Consider the following 20,982-nt stretch of genomic DNA (forward strand, 5'->3'; position numbering starts at 1 on the left):
TTGATAATTTCATTCTGCCACCGTTGACATGCACGCACTAATCCTTTTAATATATCTAAAATTAACATTATATACTAATAAAATATTAATTTATAATAATAAATTACATTCTTCTTTATTTATGAAAATGTGAAAATAATTTCTACATTAATATGAAGATTATTCATGCTAACATTAATCGTGCCTTTATTTTTTAAATGCTTTTTACGACTTTCGCACTGGAATGCTAGATATCCGGGTTCGAGATAATATTTTTCGCAATAAATTTATTTACAGATTTTTAGCATATTAACATTTCTATAATAGAGTGCTATAATCTCTATAATAGAAACCTGATTAAATTAGGCTATAATAAAATGACTGATCAAATTATTAAATTGCAATTTAATTTGTGATATTACTACAGTCAGTTGCGTTTCTAAGGCCCGATTGCACCAACGTTAGTTTGACTTTAAGCTTAACATTCTCTCTTTCTTTTTTCAAAGTCGATAGATACACAGGAAGAGAGAGTTTTAAGCTTCGCTTAAAATTAAAGTAACGTTCGGTACACAGTTCACATCTCAATTATTCACTACTCAATTATACACATATATGTGCATGTAATATATAAATTCACATGGAAATTTTTTAAGTATCTAAGATCTAGCTTATATGATCGTTATAGGTTTTAATTTTTACTTGTAGTATATTTATACGATATGATTTTACTAAATTGTTTATTTTTATTGTATTTATAACGCTTTTTTTTGTATTTATTTCTTGTACACAATGCATACATACACACACACACACACACACACACACACACCACGCGCGCGCACACATACATCTACAACTAATCAAATTATTATGAAGTTATTTTTTTTATTAATATTTTAGTAAATTATACTGATAACATGTATTAGGCAATATTAAATCTAAAATACAATAAAACTTTCCAAATTAAAATGAGACCTTAATTTTAGTTTTCGAAAATGTCAAAAAGATCTATAGTTTTAATTGTAAAATTTGACAACATTTTACGAGAACGAGCAAAGTGATGTAAATAAAACGAAAGATTCAAGATAGAGTATCAAGTCAGAAGAACAGACTTTATGAAAGCCCTTATCTGTAAAATGATCATCTTAAAAGTGAAGAGTCGCTAAGACGAAGATGCTTAATATATTTCGTGAAAACACATTATCGGAATATTAACGTATCTCTTCAAATATAGATACAAAGAAAGTGATGGTACTTTGGATAAGTATAAATAAGAACACAGAGAATATATATTTTTTACTCATCTGTATTATGTATGATTATCGAATTTAAAAAGGGGATCTTTTAACACACATAATTTGTGATAAAATAATCCCTGCAATCTTATTTTCTTGTTTAATCAGGATCTACAACTCCTTGTCGTTTTTTTAAATTACTCAGAAATGCAAGAATACATTTTTACAACTAATTTTACTTTATCTTAAGTATCTTAAGATTTTTAAGAAATGGAGATCTTTAATTACGTAATACATATGTATATTATATATATAAATTTGTTTATATATTTAATATGATATCATATAACCTTAAACAAATTGCTATTTACAAAGAACTACATTTAAAACGAGAATCTAGGTCTATAGATCTTTTCAGGATTTTTATATTCGTACAATGTCTCTACTTATTCCTAAGAATACATGAAAATCATTATCAGCATGCGAGGAGAATTAAAAGGATAAAAAGTGAAAAATAGAAAGTAGATAATATCTCTTCTAATTGATTAGAGAAAGTCAGTCTCGAATCGTTAAAATGTGCAGATCAATTTCATCTCTGTACAAATCAGTTCTAATCTTAGTCTCTGAGTGCTAATCTTAGCAAGCTGTCTATAGTAAAGTAATATAGTAAAAGTTTGGAATATCGAATTATTTTTACTTGACGAGTATTATATTATCTTTCTCTTTATATGCGTTAAATGTGCCTTTGGAAAATTTTTTGAGAAAAGTTCATAAAAATTAATATCTTTGATGATTTGTTAAATTTCACACAGTCGCTGAGAGCTGTTTGTTGCTGTCGTTGCTATTCGCGTCTACCTGATCTGAAGTCTTTGACGTTTTATCTATTGCGTCTGTTTCTTGATTCTTCTCTAGATCGACGTAATATACGTACCACGCAGCGTAGCAAAGCATCATCATCTCGACTAGCATCAGCGCGTTACACATCACTGAAATAGAGTAGAGGAAAATTATATGAAGTGACGTTATCACTTGTATTACATTTAAATTAACCTATTTAATGAAAGAATTACCATTGTGAAATATTTTAAAAAATTTATATTAATTTTAATTATTTTAAGTACCTATTTATATTGTTCTAAATATATATTAAAAAAGATAATTGATTTATAAGATAGTTTGAAAATATGTTCTGAGACTTGAAAGTATTTTAGCGGAATTAATAATAAATTAAGCAGAGTCATAATAATTGTATTAATATTAAGTATAAAAAAAAAATTAATATATTTATAATAATATTAATATATTTATATTTAATATTATATAATATATATAAAACGTAAAATATTTTGCAACACTAATATATAAAAATGATCTTTTTTAACAACCATGTGTTGTCTCATGTTAGTTTGGGAAATTTATTTATAACACGTAACTAGTAAATTGTTATGATGCTCACGGATGCTGCGTGACATCTCTTTTTTCAGTGAAACGAGTTTCTTTGTTATACTAGGTGGGGTGAAAAGTAACCTCCTTGGGAATGAAAAAAATTTTTTTCTTATGCAGAATCTCGCCCAAAATATGGCGTGTTCGCTCAGTACTAATCTTTGTAGCATCTGCTAGCTCGCGCTTCACTTTCCGGTCAGCCAACACCATTTCATGTATTTTTTTGACATTTTCCTCGATAACCGCATCGGAGGGCCTGCCGCTGCGGACTTCATCGGTAGTGGAGTTGCGGCCACCACGAAACTCTCGAAACCAATATTTGACGGTGTAATCTGACGGAGTATTAGCCACATAATATTTATCCAACTTTTCTTTTGTTTCCTTCGCCGTTTTGCCTCTCAAAAAATAATGTTTTATGAGAGAACGAAAATCGTTTTCGCAAACACGTCAACAACAATCAGCTCTCAAAACAAAACTAAGGGCAGTATCGCACTGCCACTTGGCATGTCTGCCTAAATATGAACGGACTACAAGGCACCATAAACTTTTTTGCAGTAGTGGCGCATTCTGGTGGTCAAGGAGGTTACTTTTCACCCCATCTAGTAGTTAGTCGCAGTAGAAGCAGTGAAAAGTACATACGTATTCTAAATTTAGAGTTGAATGATCATGCTGTTTAAAGAAACTACTGGATCATAAAATCGTTCTTTTATCGGTCTCTCAGAATATGGTATAATAGTAAATTAAATAATAAACAGTCGACAATATATAAGTAACATAATTATAGAATTCCAACAACTTATTTATATATTCCAAATAAAGATATTAAAAATTTATTAATCGTTCGTTTTATCATACACATACAATCAATACGATCATTAAATTTTATCATTTTAATGAAATATTCACATTATAAGAAAATAAATATATAACAAATAAGAATATTAAAGCCTATAATGGTTAAAGCTAGATTTTTAATGTTTTAAATAATTCAATGTGAATTATTTATACTATTTATATATGCATGTAATATACTATATATATATATATATATATATACATGTATATATATATATATATATATATATCATATTTGTAGTTATTCGAACTACACATCGAATTAATTTTACTGTAATATCACAAATTAAATTAGATTGACAATTTTAATAATTTGATGCTCAGTCCGGTATATTAGAAAGATGTTAATATGCTGAAAAACTGTAAATAACTGTAAATTTATTGCAAAGAAAATTACTTATAGTATATATATAATTCACATTGAATTATTTAATAAAGCATTAAAGATCCAACTTTAACTGTTATAAGCTTTAATATTCTTACTTGTTGTGTATTCATATTACGATCTTAATAAATCATTTATCATTGTAAATAAATAAATATATATTTAGAAAAATTATTTCATTTGTACCTTATAAGATTTTATAAGCAATCTAGAACAGTTATTTATTATATACAATACTGTAAGTAAATCAAATAAATAAATAAATAAATAATTAAATACAAATAAATTGGATAACATTTACAATATCTATTTTATCATATAGATATGTTTAATAATAATGTAATAGCAAGATCATCTCTCAGTTTTGGAACTTGAAGCTTGCAATATTTATTATTGTATTTATAATTTTTAATATCTTCTTTAGTCAATCTTAATCGTTGACTTTAGATAGAGTGAAAATAAAAAAATGAACGGATGCAAGCAAAATATAGCAATATTTATATTACCGTTGGCGTAAATTGCTGGGGTGATAGGAGGCTTGCACGGAAATACGCCTGCGGCGGGCAAGGCTTTGATAATACCTGTCTGCAGTTTCGAGAACAACAGTACTAATTGTAACACCAGTGTTTTATAATATAACTTGACCTCTGAAACGAAAACAAATAATATCGATCAGAAACTTTTATTCCTATTAATATCATATGAACAGCAACAACATATGCATGGACTTCTCGAAAAATTGTTTCTTACAATATTCATATCATTCTAGTAAAATTATTGTTTGACTTATAAATATTGGACTTACAAAGTGATAAATTTCTCTCAACAGATGTACGCAAATTGTGATTAAGATGTGTAGAAAGTTTCTCTAAAAAGAATTAATACTAATTGAACTCATCACCGTGTAAAAGTGAAATTGAATTAAAAGTATCACACCTAATACATATAATGTAAAGTTAAAATAAAATTTAAATTATTATAAAATATAAATTAGGAATGAAATATATAAAAGAATTGTTTTCTCTCAGAGTTTAAACATTTTTCCATTACAATAAATATATATAACAAATAAAATGATTGCATTGTGAAAAATTTTATTCCACTAATATGCAAATACTCTTACATTTTTAACATTATAAGCAATTTTTATAAGAAAAAAATAGAATACTAATTAATCATATGTATGTAGAAAGCCATAGATATTGAAGAAGAGTATGGATATTATATTATGAATAAATCTTCCATAAAATGTTTGGCAAAAGAACGTTTAATAAATAATCACATTCATTACCAGGAACTGCTGTATGCAAAGTCTTTGTGGTGATAGTTAAACTATATATCCCTAGAAGTATACTGATAACCACGACTGGCTGAAGAAACGTGACGTATTGCGTGGTAAGCATTGGATCCTCAGCTTCTATGTAGAGCAATATGAAATACAGAAGACTCTGAAAATGTAATTTTTTTTATATTAAACTTTCAAAGATTTTTTATATTTTCTAATCAATCCCGTTTATCTTTTAAATAAAAATATTTTAATATTTTGAGTATTTGTTATTTGAAATTCTGCAAAATGGTTTATTCAATTCTAGAATATTTTTTTTGGAAAATATTTATTTTTTTTTTAAATAATTTATATAGAAAAATATTTATTTGATTTATTGTTAGTTTTTTAAATACACATACAATACACATTATATGGAGATTTTTCTGTATAAAAGAAAAATCTCAATTTTTCTATTAAAAATTCTATTAAGATCCTATTTAAAAAGATTATAAATATTCTAAAAGTAGATTAAAAGAGAAATAGTTAAACTAAGAAAATCAGTCTACTCCACTATATTAGAAGTTGTATTTGCTTCAAGCGATAGCAGAAGTTTTAAAGCAAAGAAGAAATTAAATTAGTGTAATCAGTTTTGATTAATTTAGATATAATTATGCAGTCGCAAAGAAGTAAATACCATAAGTATGGCTATATTTTAATTATGAAAATTTAAATAAATCCTATATGGATAGGATGACAACAATCGCTTCTTATAAGTTTTAATTATAAATTTTAATCAACTTGCATGGAATTAGGTATAATAGTTATTTAGCGTGAGGAAAGTGATAATCAAAGCGTGAACAGGAGGGGGAGGGAGATCTTTTTTTACCTGGGTGATAGGAAGCTGTAGGGCCAGAATTCCTATCCAAGACAAATTAGCGTCGGTCATTTGAAGGTTTGGAAAGGGCAGACAGGGCCAGCAGCAACAGGGCCCGACTCGTAACATTAACGCTGGCGTCTCGCTGATCTTTCGGCGACCGACATCCAGCAGGAGAAGATAGAGCCGATACAGCGAAATCATTAAAAAAATTTGAGTTATAGCCTCCGATAGTAACTGGCCTCTGTCGAAAGTCAAACAAACGTCATTTCTCCAATAAGTTTTGCTAAACGAGCGTAAAGTGAAATTCCGGAGAAATTATCATTATCGATAAAATGAAATTTATAATCAAATTTAGAAACATTAATAAAATCTACTTTTATCGATTTTTCCAACCTTATAATTAATTATAAACACAACTTAGGATATTATTATTTAATGATATACATAATATAAATTGATGGAAGCGCAAGCAAAAGAAGATTTGAATAAAATTCTTATGCAACTATGCAAGTGATAACTTTTTAAGCAAGTCATTAAATCAATATTTAACTTATGAAACATAGAAGATTACATTTTATTTCAAAAGTATTGTTATGCAATCATTATTCACACAGTTATCAGATAATATGAAATAGTGAAATTGATAATGTAAGTATATTCTAATATGTATTGTGTTCATTCTATTCTTCCTTTTTTTCATGTTTCTTAAAATATCATTTGTATAGAATTTTTGTAAAAAGAGAAAGAGTTATTTATTTAAATATTATAAAGTAATATTTTAAAGTTATTTATTCAAATATTTATTGAAATATATATTTATTTAGATACTAAAATTTCTTGAATTTTACTTTTTTATTTTTAATCATGTGTTAAGAAAATATTTTTCTAAGAATTTTTATTTTATTACGGAGAATAACAAGCTTATACATTAAATTTTATGATAAAATATTTTGTATGGTAATAATTTTTATATATATGGATAAATTATTAATAAAATATTTTATCATTAAATTTTAATGTATTATATAAGCTTGTTATTATTCTTATTATACGAGTATATATAGAGTCCTGTTTTAAATTACAGATCTAAGGCGAATTTAATGCATGAAGTGAAAATAGAAATGGCACAATGCTTATGTTCTTATTTTACACTTAACTGGCAAGTTTCTCTTATTATTTCGATATCGTTAAATAGTCGCAATAGGCCTTTACTTTTTACCTTGGTATTGCAATCGCCATGAGGCTGCAAACACTTGTGATAGGATATATCGATAGAATTATAATAGCATTTGTTTTATAAAATTCCGAATCTTTTTGAGAGAGGATATTGCGACAAGCACTGGCAAAGAAGTATATTGTAAGGACCAAAATGATTGAACCGACGCTTAATAGTACAGTACCCAATGCATTTAAATCTGAAAAAAAAAGAAATAATAATTTAAAAAATTAATAATTAACAAAAGTTTTTAATCAAATTTTGTATAAACAATTGTCTCTTTTTTATTTAATTTAGTTCCTTTTTTCTATTTTTATTTTTAAAATAAACAATGGTTTGAAATGGTTATCGCTCTTAATTTTTTTTTTATTTATAAATTAATGATGTATATAGATACATAATATTTATAAAATTTATAATGAAATTAATATATTGTTTTTTCAATTATGATAAAATTATTCTTTTTAATTTTGATTTTGTTGAGAATAAAAATAAACATTTTGAATATCGAGATTTAGATATAAAATTCTAAGTATATAAGTCAGTATATAATTTCTTTATAAATTACTTGATAATACACGCTTTCAACGTATTAAAAGTCATTATCGTTATTTTTAATTTATTTTATCAATAAACATTGATGATGAAGCTAATAAAGATAAAGTTTAAATTCTAATGTAATTAAGGTTTTATTATCATTGTGAATTAGAAATGTGAGTCAAGACACTGTACAAATAACTTACTGTAAATTGAAAACAGTTTATTACATAACATTTTAAAGTCGATATATTTCTAATTTTAATTTATATTATCAATTTCAATAACACATTAATTTTTTTAGTGTTATCACGTGTCTATCTGAAAAAAATGTGTAAGATATCAAGAAATAATTATCTAAAAAAATCGTAAGATTTACACTAAAAAAACAAAATAGTTATTCAAAGAAGTCCTAAGATTTATATCAGGAAAACAATTATATCTAAAAAAAATTATTTCAGGAATGTTGAAAGATGTCTAAAAAGAAGTCCTAAGATTTATATCAGGAAAACAATTATGTAAAGGAAATTATTTTAGGAATGTTGAAAGATAAAAATAATTTGACAAATGTAATGTGATATTATATCATGTATAATATTTTATGTCAAAATGAAACATTTTTATTTAAATGAAAATTTATTTATATTTATCATATAGAAATAAATAAAAAGTTATATTGGTTATATATTTTAAAAAAATACAGAAAAGCATGTATGTATAAAAAGATAGTTGCATAATATTAGATTTACAAATTACGGTGCTTATCAAAAGTATTTTTAACCTTCGTTCAATAACGTTTATAATTATAATAGCATAAATTATATAATTGTTTGCGAATTATATAATTGTATAATTCGCGTAATGTTAAACATTCACGTAAATTCATAAAAGTAATTATTCAAATTATCTTGTACTTCGAAGAATGTATTAATTTTATCTACATATATTGTTTAATTTTATATAATATTTATGTTTCTTGTATGAATATTACAGTTGTTTTTCTTGATAAAATATTTTATAACTAAAAAGAAAGATAAAATATTTTTATAACATAAAAGATCTTTAATGCTTCCTAATATTTTTTTCTAAATCTAAAAATATTTTCAATAAAATAACTTGTGTATGCGCTTAAGAATAACAAGTACTCTTTGTATAAGTTATATCCGAGGATTTTTGAGGATGTTCAACTCGCATGAATAAGGTCTCATGTAAGCGAACTTGAGTCCAACTTTCACCGATGCATTTACATCGCTCAACGCAAACATACCTACATTATATACGCATCGCAATAAATTTTCGTAAAAAAGAACGACTACGAATTAATATATTTCTACGTATGTAAATACAAAATATACACACTAAAATATTGCATTCTTATTATATGAGAATTATTTTACTCGAAATTTCAAAACAAGAGAGGCACTTGATACCGCCTTAAATGTATTTCTATTGCACCAATTCAGAATACTTGCTTTAGATATACGTAACTCACTTTCTACTATCATTATATCCACAATGGTATCTTGAGCGAGTTTGAATCTTTAATATTTAGTACAACGCAAAATAAATTACAAATGATATTTTTTAAATAAGGGAATCGATAACAAAATTAATTATGTCGTCACAACGCGCGTGTGTGTATATATATATATATATATATATATATATATATATATATATATATAGAGTTGTTTAATGATAAATTAATATAATTATCATAAAAGCATTTAGAAAATAGAAAATTTCTCTCATTTTAATAATGATCGCGGAACTATTTACATTATTTAATTGATTTGCTTTATTCTTATAATACCTTTAAAATTATAATTTTTTAGTTTAATAAGCAATTAATCGTTTTATTACATAATTACTGCAGTGACATACAAACTTAATTATAATCTGCTAAATATTATTAGTAAGAAATTATTATTACATTGAAATTATTGATTTTATGATGGAAAGTTTTTCTTTAAGTTTAAGAATATTAATTATTCCACCTATCCGTGTATTTTTCATTTTACTTATATACGAATTATCATATCATCGGAAATATTTTTAGATTTAGAAGAAAATATTAGAAAACATCAACGATCTTTTATGTTCTTTTGATTATAAAAATATTGTATCAAAATAAACAACTGCAATATACATAAATATTAAATAAAAAAAAAAATAAATATTAAATAAAATTTAAATACATGTAGATAAAATTAATACATTTTTCGAGGTATAAGATAATTTGAAAAAAAATATCCCAATTTTATTTAGACTTTATTTACAGCACTGGTAGAATTTATCGCACTGTTATCCGGATGTTGTCAAGACTCACTTTCTACAAGTTCGATAGCGGAAGGCACATAATTTGGGTCGCAGCTAACATCCGTATGGACGGCGAGGTTTTCTATGGAATTGTCCATGATTGCAAATGCTCCACTGAATTTGAAAAAGAATTATCGTCTCACAGCACTCTGTCGTCCGTTACTTGCAAGTTTGACAAACTGAAGTGACATACGAAGTAGTCTCACAAGTGAATTCGTGGGAAAGAGATAGTTGCGGCTGTATGTGAATAGTGGGAGTGAGTCCCCACTTTTACTTGTACTGCCACTGGATTGCGATGTTGTAATGAATTATCACTTGCAAAAATGTATATACTCGTGCGCACAAGAGAGAGAGAGAGAGAGAGTGAGAGAGAAAGAGAGAGAACAAATAATTGTGAAAAATTTCCTTTCCTTCAACTTTCTCTCTTTCTTACGACTGTTTTTTACATATTTTCTCATAAATACTTATTAAATAATATATAATTTACCAATTTTCTTAACACACTCTATATGTAAATAGAACAAGTGAAAATAATATATAAAAATATCTCATTACAAATTAATATTTCAAAATTCAAATAAAGTGGAATTATTAACAATAATTAGAGAAGAAATCAAAATTTATTGAAATTATGGAGGTGATTAGAATTATTAATATCACACAATAAGATTATTTCAAAATCATTAGAATTATTAGATTTGTTGAAAAATTATTAGAAATATTATTGTTCTTTTAAATTATGGAACTCTTAAATTTTGAATATTTGTAAAAGAAGAATTTGCATAAAGAATTAAAAGCAGAGAAGAAATTACGTGAAAGAATGGAAATTTTATGTTAAACTCAGAGCGTATTTTTTGCAATTAACAATGTAGTAATCCTTGTCACTTTGCATAAAGCTTACAATTTTTTTATATTATGTTTCTACATATTACCTTGATCCGTAATAGTACTAATGAGAACAGATCTTGATTATGTAAAATGCATATAAAACACACATGTCATATAATTTGATCATTTTATTGCTCATTTTTATTAATTTAAATGATTTATGATTTTATGATGGCGTACATATATTGAGTTATTAAAATGTAATTTTTTATACAATATAAGTTTATTATTGTATAAGTTTATATTTATGATCTTAATTTTTGTTGCCTTGAATTGTATGGAAAAAAATGTATATACATATTACATGCTCTTTGATCACAGATATATTCTATATATGTGATCACATTTTTTTAAATTCATTAATTTTTTATAATATATATAATATACGTTATATAATATATTAAATTTGTGAAAAGAGTTTTAATACATGATTATTACAGATATAAATTTAAATACAGATAATATTTTAAATACAAGTATTTTAAAACGTGAGTATGCTGATTGATTCATTAACAAAAAAATGTGTGTCAATCAAAGTAGGGGAGATACGGGGTTGATTTGATTAAAATGCTTATAATTCAAACAGAATGTGACAGAAAAATCTTTTCTTTTTACTGTAGATTGCTAATATTATATTAATTTGTTATGTAAAATGATTTGCACCACAAGCATTGTATATCTTAAATAAATTATTTATAACAATTTTTAAGAAAATGAAATGAGTAAATTTTTTTTATCATTTATTTTGTTGTTTTGACAAGTTTTTGGCATTATTAATCGCGATATCCCTGTATTCATAGAATGACATGTCTTAAAAGATCTGTATTACAATTAATTAATCATTATCCTGATTTCCTCAGTTTGTGAATACAATCTCATTTATTAAAAATGGCTATGTGGGGTAGGTTGACCAAAATGAGACATGGTTAGGACAATTAATTTTAATAACTTTAGAGAACATATTTTTAGAGAATATACTTACAAATATATTTTATAGATATATATATTTATTCATTTTTAATATAAAACCTACGATATTAAAACAAATTAAGTATTTTATGATTAAAATAATTATTTTATTCAAATGTAGTATTTAATTAATATGTAGAAACCAAATAATTATTATTATTTCTATAAAATATTGAACTAATATTAAATAAAAATTGCATTTTTTAAATGTGTTGTCTATAAGAAATATGCTACTGTCAATTCTAGAACGTGTGACAATCAACCCAAAATACGGAGTTAATATTGTCATATTTTTGCAATTCATTTAAAATTAAATAACTTATTTTTAACGATATAAATTTACGAATAATATTTTGTTTAATATCTAAAGGATGTAGATATATTAAATATAACGTACATAATATTTCAAAATCAGACATTCACTATTTTCTAAAAAAATCACTAATCAAAAACTGTAACAACCGGTTTCTCCTTAGAATATACTTATTCAATCGCGCTAAGAATAATACACAAATGATGATTATAACTTCAATTAAGTGATTTGACTACAATACACAGGAAATTGGAATAATTAAGCTGTGCAATTATTGTTTTTGCTGGAAATGCTAATTAACTTAATTAGCATATATGTTAGCATTGAGCTGTTACTTTGCATTCTTATGTGATAATTTAATTTTAAAATAAAAAATTTTTTTATAAATTCGTCTTATTTTACTTTAATTTTGCTTTGCATAAATTCTATACTAAGTTATTATATTCATGATGTTTTATAAGATCATTTATGAGTTTTCAAATTTTTTTTTTAATCACGTTATCAATTAAAAATTTATAATGTAATATTTTCTGACTTACCGTTAGTAACTCATACTGGTTAGCGGTATCCATTGGTCTAAAGTCAGAAAGAAAGTGCGTTGATTTCTACGTATCTTCGAACGATATCCGTTACCGACTGTCGCTGAACCATAAATACAAAAATATGAATAAATGTATTGGAAAAATTACGGTCTTATGATTATATTTATTATTTATATAGGTATTCATATAGATGAAAGCAAGATTTTCTCAATTTAATGTATACAGTACATTTACTTTTACCTATTAATAATGTGTAATAAAATATGATTGAATTTTAGTTTGCTATTCAAATTACTGACTTGAGAGAGAAAAATTTAAGAATTGAAACTTAAATAAGCGGGATAAGATTTTCTCTCTTTCTAATTTTAAATCAATAATTTCTTAACGGATTACAAGAAATTGAATTTTGTAGATTTCGTGAAGGTGTAAAGCAGTTTTATTTGAAGGTTGAAAACAACTTTATCTTGATAAGAAATATATATTTGCAGATATTTTTATAAAAATTATTGTATATCGTTTTATTTATGATATATAATATGTATGTATAAATGCTACTTTTTTAAATGTAATTTTTTTACTTTACATTTTTGAATATTGAATACAAAAATAACTATATTTGGAATTTTTTAATTTATACATTTTTTTCTGTAGATACCGTTATTCATGAAAGACATATCGAAATATTAAATGGAGAACTTTCGACACGTCCGATTTGAAGAATTTACATTACATATTTGCAATACGTTATCACAACAGCAGATAGCATGAAAAATTTCGGCAGGTCGCTGCAGCGCGATTGGGAGAAAAATTGGAAATCGGAGAAATGATTGATGGCCTGTTCGATGCTGGAGTTTCGTTTCATATCTGTTCGTTAATATTTTTTTCTTCTCTTTTTCACAGTCCCGAAATACCACAGTTAAAATCTGACGTCATATGTTTCAATTAAGTAAAAATTTAATTAATAAATTATTTAATATTTAATACATTACATTAACAAAATAAACTAAAAAAATATATTTTAATTTAAATATTTGTTAATTTAAATACTGGAATGATATAAGAACTGAATTAAGTAAAATATATTTTTAAATTAATAATTACATCTCTAAATTATAAGCAGAATAACATTTTTTTATTAAATTCTTTTATCATATGTACATATGATACTCTTAAATTATTTAGCTTAAGAATAATTTAAAAAAGAAAAATATATGCATCGTTTTTTGATATATGTATATAGGAATAGATTACACAAGATAACTGATTCTTATTCTTGTTAATATATATAAAAGAATTTGTCATCCTGAAATGATTAATTCATAATCGCGAAAAGCGATTTCTCCGAATTTAATTGATTCGCTAGCCGTTCTTCTTTCGATTTTCTGATTATTGTTTGATGACGAGATAGAATATCCTTCTTAAAGACTAATATATCGACTAAGTCTCATCTCACCAGGGGAGAAGCTTGATAAATGCTTTCCTATAAAAAGAAAAAGAGGTAAATGTGACAGCGGTTTTAACTAATTTCCATGACGCGGTTTTCTATCAACCGGATTAACCATTGTGTGTCACCTAAATGACGTGAATGACATTATAGGTATAGAATATTAGCAGAAAGGGAAATGGAAGGGGCAGTAAGAGCGATCGATTGAAGGACTTGAAATATCGGATAGGCGAATCTCGAAAATCCGAGCTCGAAGAAGTTCTTTCTGAGACGAAGAATCTTTAGAGGTTCGTATGTGTGACCTTGAGTTGATGAAGAAGGTAGGACGGAAGGGGTCGATTCCTTGTACAGATTAAGCGCGTGCATGCGAAACTGCTTTCTCTGCTGGCAGTGCTGTTCGTGAGCTTTTTAAAGGTTGAAGGATCTGCTCACAAAATTGACTTCATTAATGCATATTGAGATTGACATGGCAAACTTTATTCCGGTAAAGATTTAGGTGTACGACTTATTTACTCTGCATTATTGAAAAACACATATGTATTCTACACAAGCATGATAAACATTACTTATAATGTACAATTTTATGTCTATGTTAATAATGTGTTCATTAAAAATAAATTTTTAGCAGATATTACGTCAAAGACATGAAATTTTATTTATCATTAGAAATTAATATTTTTTTTTATATATTAAAATAATATATTATAATTATTGATTTTAATGCTTTTAATAAAATTTCTGACAAAAAACAATACGAAATAAAGAATTTCCAGAATTACAGGATCTTATATAAATACATATAAATTCTTGTAAGTATACGAAGAAAATTTGTAGAGAATTCATCTTATCTCATTGCCATAACAGTCACGTTAGAATAAAAAAATGTGAGTTGTAATAGATTCAAGGAGAAGTACTACTGGATCCAAGTCACGTTTAATCTTTTGGGAATTATGCATTCTGTCGCCTTACTGTTTGTGGAGTAAAAATACATCTGCAACATCATTTGCTCCAATTGACTGCCTAAAAAGTTCTTGAATACTAATATTATATGTTTTTCTTTATTTATATCTCTTTATATATATATATTTTTCCGTTCTTTATTGTACTTCTTATCTATTTTATTGAATTTTTTATAGGTTTTTTTAATTTTTTTTTATATTTTCCATAATTAATGTCACATCTTATTTGTCGAACATTTTTGCTTTTTTTATCAATTATGCGAGATTGCATTATCGCAATATTATTAATAATATTATTTTTTCCATGATATAAATGCATTCTATATTCTTAATTTTTAAAAATGTTTAAAAATAAATATACTTACTTATAAATGATATAATAAAGTTTGTATTCTAATTTATGTAAAAAATTCTAATTTATATTATTCTAATTTATGTAAAGAAATAATAATATTTCATGCTTTTAACATTTTTCACATTAAAGAATAATCTATTTTTTCTAAAGAATCTATTTTTTCAAGAAATAAGTGTAATACTAATTTTTCCTTTCTTTTTTTCTTTCGAAAAAGATTGATAACGCGCAAATATGTTTATTTCTTTTTCTTGTAGAATATTTTTCTTTATTTTTAAATCTATTATTTTTTAATCTTTTACTTGAATAATGTTTCATAATATTTTTGAAACGCAAAGTTTGTGTAGATTAATTTAATTTTATTTATGAATACCTAATAGGAAATAATTTATTGCTGCACCACAAAGAAGTTATAATTATTTAATGCTGGAATTTCATAATAAGTTTACGTTGAATATAGTAAGCTAATAATACAGGCTTTTGCGCGAATAACATTTTTGAACCCATGCTGTCATTATTAAATTATCATTTGATCTTTTTGTACTTTTATATTTCAGGTAAATTCAACATAATAATTTTTTTTCTATAGTACCTTTCTCTATAATAATTTTATAATAATCATAATTCTTCGAAATCTTTTGTTTATTGATATTAAAATAACATATTTAACGTTTGGCTTTATCGCTATAAAGCTATGTACTTGATGTGGACCGCAGATATTTTGCCACGTTAGTGGAGATGTGGTGAGATATTAAGTCGGTCATAGATACACGACCAGCCTTGACGTGCATAAAAGTGGCCTTTATACTACCGATAAATATTGAAATCATATCGATTTCGCAAATCAACCACTGTCGTCCATTACCTTAACAAACGCGATACGTTAACATTACTATTAATTGTATCTCTTGCATTGTGACATAAAGTTATACATTTTGATTCAAAGAATTCGTTTTTTTTATTTCTATTTTTGATAATAACTGGCAAAAAAATGAAAATTCATTTATATTCTTTATAATTTATTACACTGTAATTAATGTTAATCTACTTATCAATATTAAATTATGTTCTTATTTTGTAAATGCTATATAATACAACATAATTAAAAGTAATTATTATACTCTTAATAACAATAAGAAAATAATAATATTAGGTGCGCAACTAAGTTCTCGCTATTATTTTGATGCATTTTCATCAAAATAACAGCGAGAACTTAGTTGCGTACCTAATATATATATATATTTGAATAATAATCTTCAGTGTAAAATTATAATAAAACCGAGTTCTATCATAAACTGGAAGAAATCATCAGAAACCGGATCATCAGCACATTCGACAGATTTCGCTCGTTAATGGCAGCCGCCGCAAGTTCGGTCGTTTCAGTTCCGACAGCTTCAGAATTTCGTCGAAGCGCGAGACACACAATGACTCACTTTCACGACTGTAATGGTAGCGTGCGAATTTGCAAATAAATTTTGTGGGCATTCGTTATCGATTTCCGCCCGGGAATTGGGACAATTGACTGGATACGACGGACAGAGCGAGCTTACATAGCGTGGATGGCCCCATCTGCCGCAACGTAGCCGCGAACATTAAGGTTATACATGTATGGAAGATGTCACGAAAAAATAACCATCAGTTTGACTACAAATCATAATTATTCCTTGTTATCTTTGATTTTTAACGTAGTCAATATTTTTAAGCCAATTAATGAGAATATTAAAAAAACAGCTTCCATTCTTCTTCATTATTTTTCATTCAGTATTTATATTTTTTACGTAGTATTTATACATGCATTATTTGTAAGTTTTTGTAATTATTATGTATTATAAAAGCTATAATTTATATGTGTATCATTTATAATACATATATAAATTATAGCTTTTATAATACATAATATAATTTACATACAGCTCTTTGTTAAGTTTCATATTTCATTTTAATCTATGGATCTATTTTTATTAAATTTCTATATTAAAGGCTTCCTTTCTTGCGTGAAATTTGAATTTGGCGAATTTAATTTAATCCGCTCTATCTTCATGAAATGGAAAGTTATCAGCGAACACGAATACCTAGCACATCCCTATTAATGACTGACGTATCAGGGCCTCGTCGCGCTGATAAGCTTACAAAGAGGTGGCCGATATTCATCCTCTCTGTAATATAACACTAATTACTTCTGCGAGCTACTTAAGAGTACCTATCGAAAGCTAAGTTTAACTCTGTTAATAACTTCGTTATTTCGCAAAATAATTGACAAATTTTGTAGAAGAAAATATAAAGTGATGCTTTTCCAATCTTTTAACTCTTAAAAACACGAATTTAATAAAATTTATATTTGTTACGAACTTTATTAGCAACTTATTTTTTATACTTTTTATTAATTGCTTTTACTTTTTCTTTTTTATTTTGATTAACCTATAGGAATTTGTTTTTCTTTTCTTTCGTACTTATCGTACTTACTGTTTCTCTTTGCCGATAGCGTAGAATTATAGTATATCATAATTTGCTTAGATATATTTCTTGTTTATCATAAAGCGAGATTTTAATAGTAGCTTCTCAATTTTAATTTAGTAAGACCCACAACCTTTTCAATCCCCTTAATAAATATAGAATCTTTTCATATACAAATTTGAAATTATATTTTAAGAATCTTAAAATTTCCATGTAAATTTATATTAAAAAAAAAATCTTTTTTAATGTGCTTGCTTTTTCATTATGATCTTTGACCATTTGTTCTCTTTAAAACTCTATCAAAATGGAAGCAGAATGATACCAATATCGATAACAATCATGGAATAATAAAGAAGAATTTCGATATGATGGAAAGCACTTTCAGTGACCATTATTGCACGTTAATATTTTGCTATAAGTTTTCGCAATATTTTCCTCTCACATGAGCAATATTTTTCTTTAATTGTTAACTGCGATATATGTACAGTGATTTACAGCGATCAAGTTCCAAGATTATTAAATTATCGACTTTCTATTACAAAATTTTTTTATTGTAAAAAGACTTGTTTCTTTATTCATTTATATAAAAGATTAGAAATGAATTGATTTTTTGTTGAAAACAGTTCTTTTGTAATTATGTTTTAATATTAATTTTAATTATACTAATTGTTTATAAAATTCTTATTTAAAAGATTTTTTATTGTGTTTTAATTTTTTAGTTTTTATTATTTTTGTTTATATTAATTGTATATTAATTATATATTATATTTTATATTGATTTTTGTACGTGTAATCTTTTATTTTTGAATTTATGATTTATTTTTTTGGGAGCTTATTTTTTTATATATTACTTTAACTTTTTTAATCTCTCTCTTTTTTAATTTAATATTTGATCATTATTTTATTTTATTTTAATTAAATTAAATTAGAAAATAGATTTTTAATTCTTTATGAAACACTTGACTAAAGAAGACAATTATTTATTCATTTTACAATAAAATTTGATATAAATATTACATTCTAAATCAGATAACTTTTCTCAATTTGTGTATGTGTGATGAAAGAGTATTATTTCTTGATATATTGAATATTCTTGACACGATGAGTACGTAAGAGCCTTTATCGCAGTCCCATGAATTTGATAAACGATTTATTTTCCAATAAGAATCTCGAGAAAATGTGGTAAATGATCATCGTGATTAATTGTTCATCAAATGACAAATGCGGATTCTCGAAAAGAATTGAAAAGACTTGTTATGTTATTATGTATTTTCAGATGATATTTAGAATCTGTTACTGTCATTACCATTCAGATAAAAATATCGGAGAGATATCTATTTAATAATTGCTTATATTTAATAACCGTATTTGATAAACAATAATAAAAGTTTAATGTTCTCTTTCTCTCTGGAATTATTAAAAATAATAACTTATATATGTGTATGTATGTATATATATATATATATATATATATATATATATATAACTTATATATATTATATAATCTCACTGCACTAGATAAACATATTTTTTTCTCTTTACAGAAATTTAAAATCTTGGAAGATAAAAGTACTAACAATAAGTGCTTTTAATACTGAAAATAAGTAACTAAATTTCTGCAAGAATACTCCAAGTGTCTTAAGTACAAAATATTTTTAACAAGTACATTTAACATTTAAAGAAAGAAAAATAATAACTATCTACTTATTATTCGTTGAAAAATTAAAGTGATTGAAATTAATTAAGAACACTCATAAAATAAAATCATTTATACGCGAGCATGCCTTATTTTTCTATCTGCCTTAAGGTTTTGAGTTACTTGAATTATTATCTGCAGCATCATATCGAAGTATTTCATTAGAGGAGCTCCATATATCGCTAACAACAGCAAGGTTGTTTGCGATGCATCATCTTGCAACCATAAGCATGATTACACCCGCGCGTCATGCCTTAGGCATTTATAAATAGAAAAGGAAAATACTGTGGTTTAGAGAAATGTTTTTAGTGGGGTGAAGGATAAAAGCGGAGGATGTTCAACAACGTTGTAAAGTGCGCTGCACATTTTACTATTGTCTTTACGGCATTGTCTTTACGGTGTGTTTACGGCCACAATATACTGGGTAGCATGCGGAAAACAGACTGGTTTTAATGCCACTATTAAAAGAATTCTGCCTCGGTTTATTATAAAATAACTAAAAATTAATATATATATATATATATATATATATATATATATATAAGGAAGAAAATAAAAATTAAAAGAATAATAATAAAAATATGATTATTAAAAAAAGAATAAAAAAATTATAAGGAATACATGATTAATTATATTGTGTATTTATGGGAGATTATTTTATTAAATTAATATTTTAATTATTTAAATGTTTTGCTGAACATATGTTATGCTGTTGATTTTATATTTTATCTTACCTACTCGCGTAGTTACTATTGTAAGAAAAGAAACAATTTTTTCTTGCTAAGTAGAATTTATTATGCGGAAACTGTCATTTTTTAAATGTTCACTCTTGAAAGCTGCGTTGCGTGCATTTATGTTGCATTGAATAAAAGAAAAATAAAATTCTATTGAAAAGGGAGAACATAGGATTTCTTTGAAGTAGAATGTACGTCGCAGCATCCACAGCGCGTGATAAATATAGTTCTCTCTTTCCTCCTCTTTTGCACGAGATTATTTTGTTTCATTATTCACTGCCTTAGTAAGACTTGTTACGGAAAGGTTGTTGCGTGCTTCCTGGGGAGCAATCAGTCCGATGTAATGCAGAAACGTACTCTTGCGCTTCACGTGGTAAATAAAGTCATCGTTTTATCTCCAATTTGTAAGTCGCAATTATACGCGATTCTCCGATACGACGCGACTGCGAATTACCGTAAAAGCCCACGGCATGCAATGGTTGTGTTACGGGATTAAACGAGATTTAAAAAAAAAACAA

At 25.6% G+C, this 20,982-nt stretch overlaps 1 protein-coding gene across 1 annotated transcript; it reads right to left on the minus strand.

Moving 5' to 3' along the window:
* Positions 1 to 364: 364 nt before the first annotated feature.
* LOC105145548 (Organic solute transporter alpha-like protein) lies at positions 365 to 10,520 on the minus strand. Its single transcript, XM_011055180.2, has 6 exons — positions 10,124 to 10,520; positions 7,261 to 7,456; positions 6,051 to 6,282; positions 5,189 to 5,345; positions 4,404 to 4,544; positions 365 to 2,200 (listed from the first exon to the last, which is right to left on the minus strand). Exons 1-6 carry the CDS (start codon positions 10,209 to 10,211, stop codon positions 2,019 to 2,021), a joined length of 996 nt encoding a protein of 331 aa, XP_011053482.1. The 5' UTR covers positions 10,212 to 10,520; the 3' UTR covers positions 365 to 2,018.
* Positions 10,521 to 20,982: the final 10,462 nt, after the last annotated feature.

This window comes from Acromyrmex echinatior, chromosome 4 (genome assembly GCF_024713525.1).
Source record: "Acromyrmex echinatior isolate Ae372 chromosome 4, ASM2471352v2, whole genome shotgun sequence".
Taxonomy (NCBI): Eukaryota; Metazoa; Arthropoda; class Insecta; order Hymenoptera; family Formicidae; genus Acromyrmex; species Acromyrmex echinatior.

Coding starts and splice junctions, on each gene's coding strand:
- LOC105145548 (XM_011055180.2), bottom strand. CDS start 10,211: ATGGACAATTCCATAGAAAACCTCGCCGTCCATACGGATGTTAGCTGC. Junction 6,283..7,260: donor ATGGCGATTGCAATACCAAG/GTAAAAAGTAAA, acceptor GACTTTCGACAG/AGGCCAGTTACTATCGGAGG. Junction 5,346..6,050: donor TACAGCTTCCTATCACCCAG/GTAAAAAAAGAT, acceptor TTACATTTTCAG/AGTCTTCTGTATTTCATATT.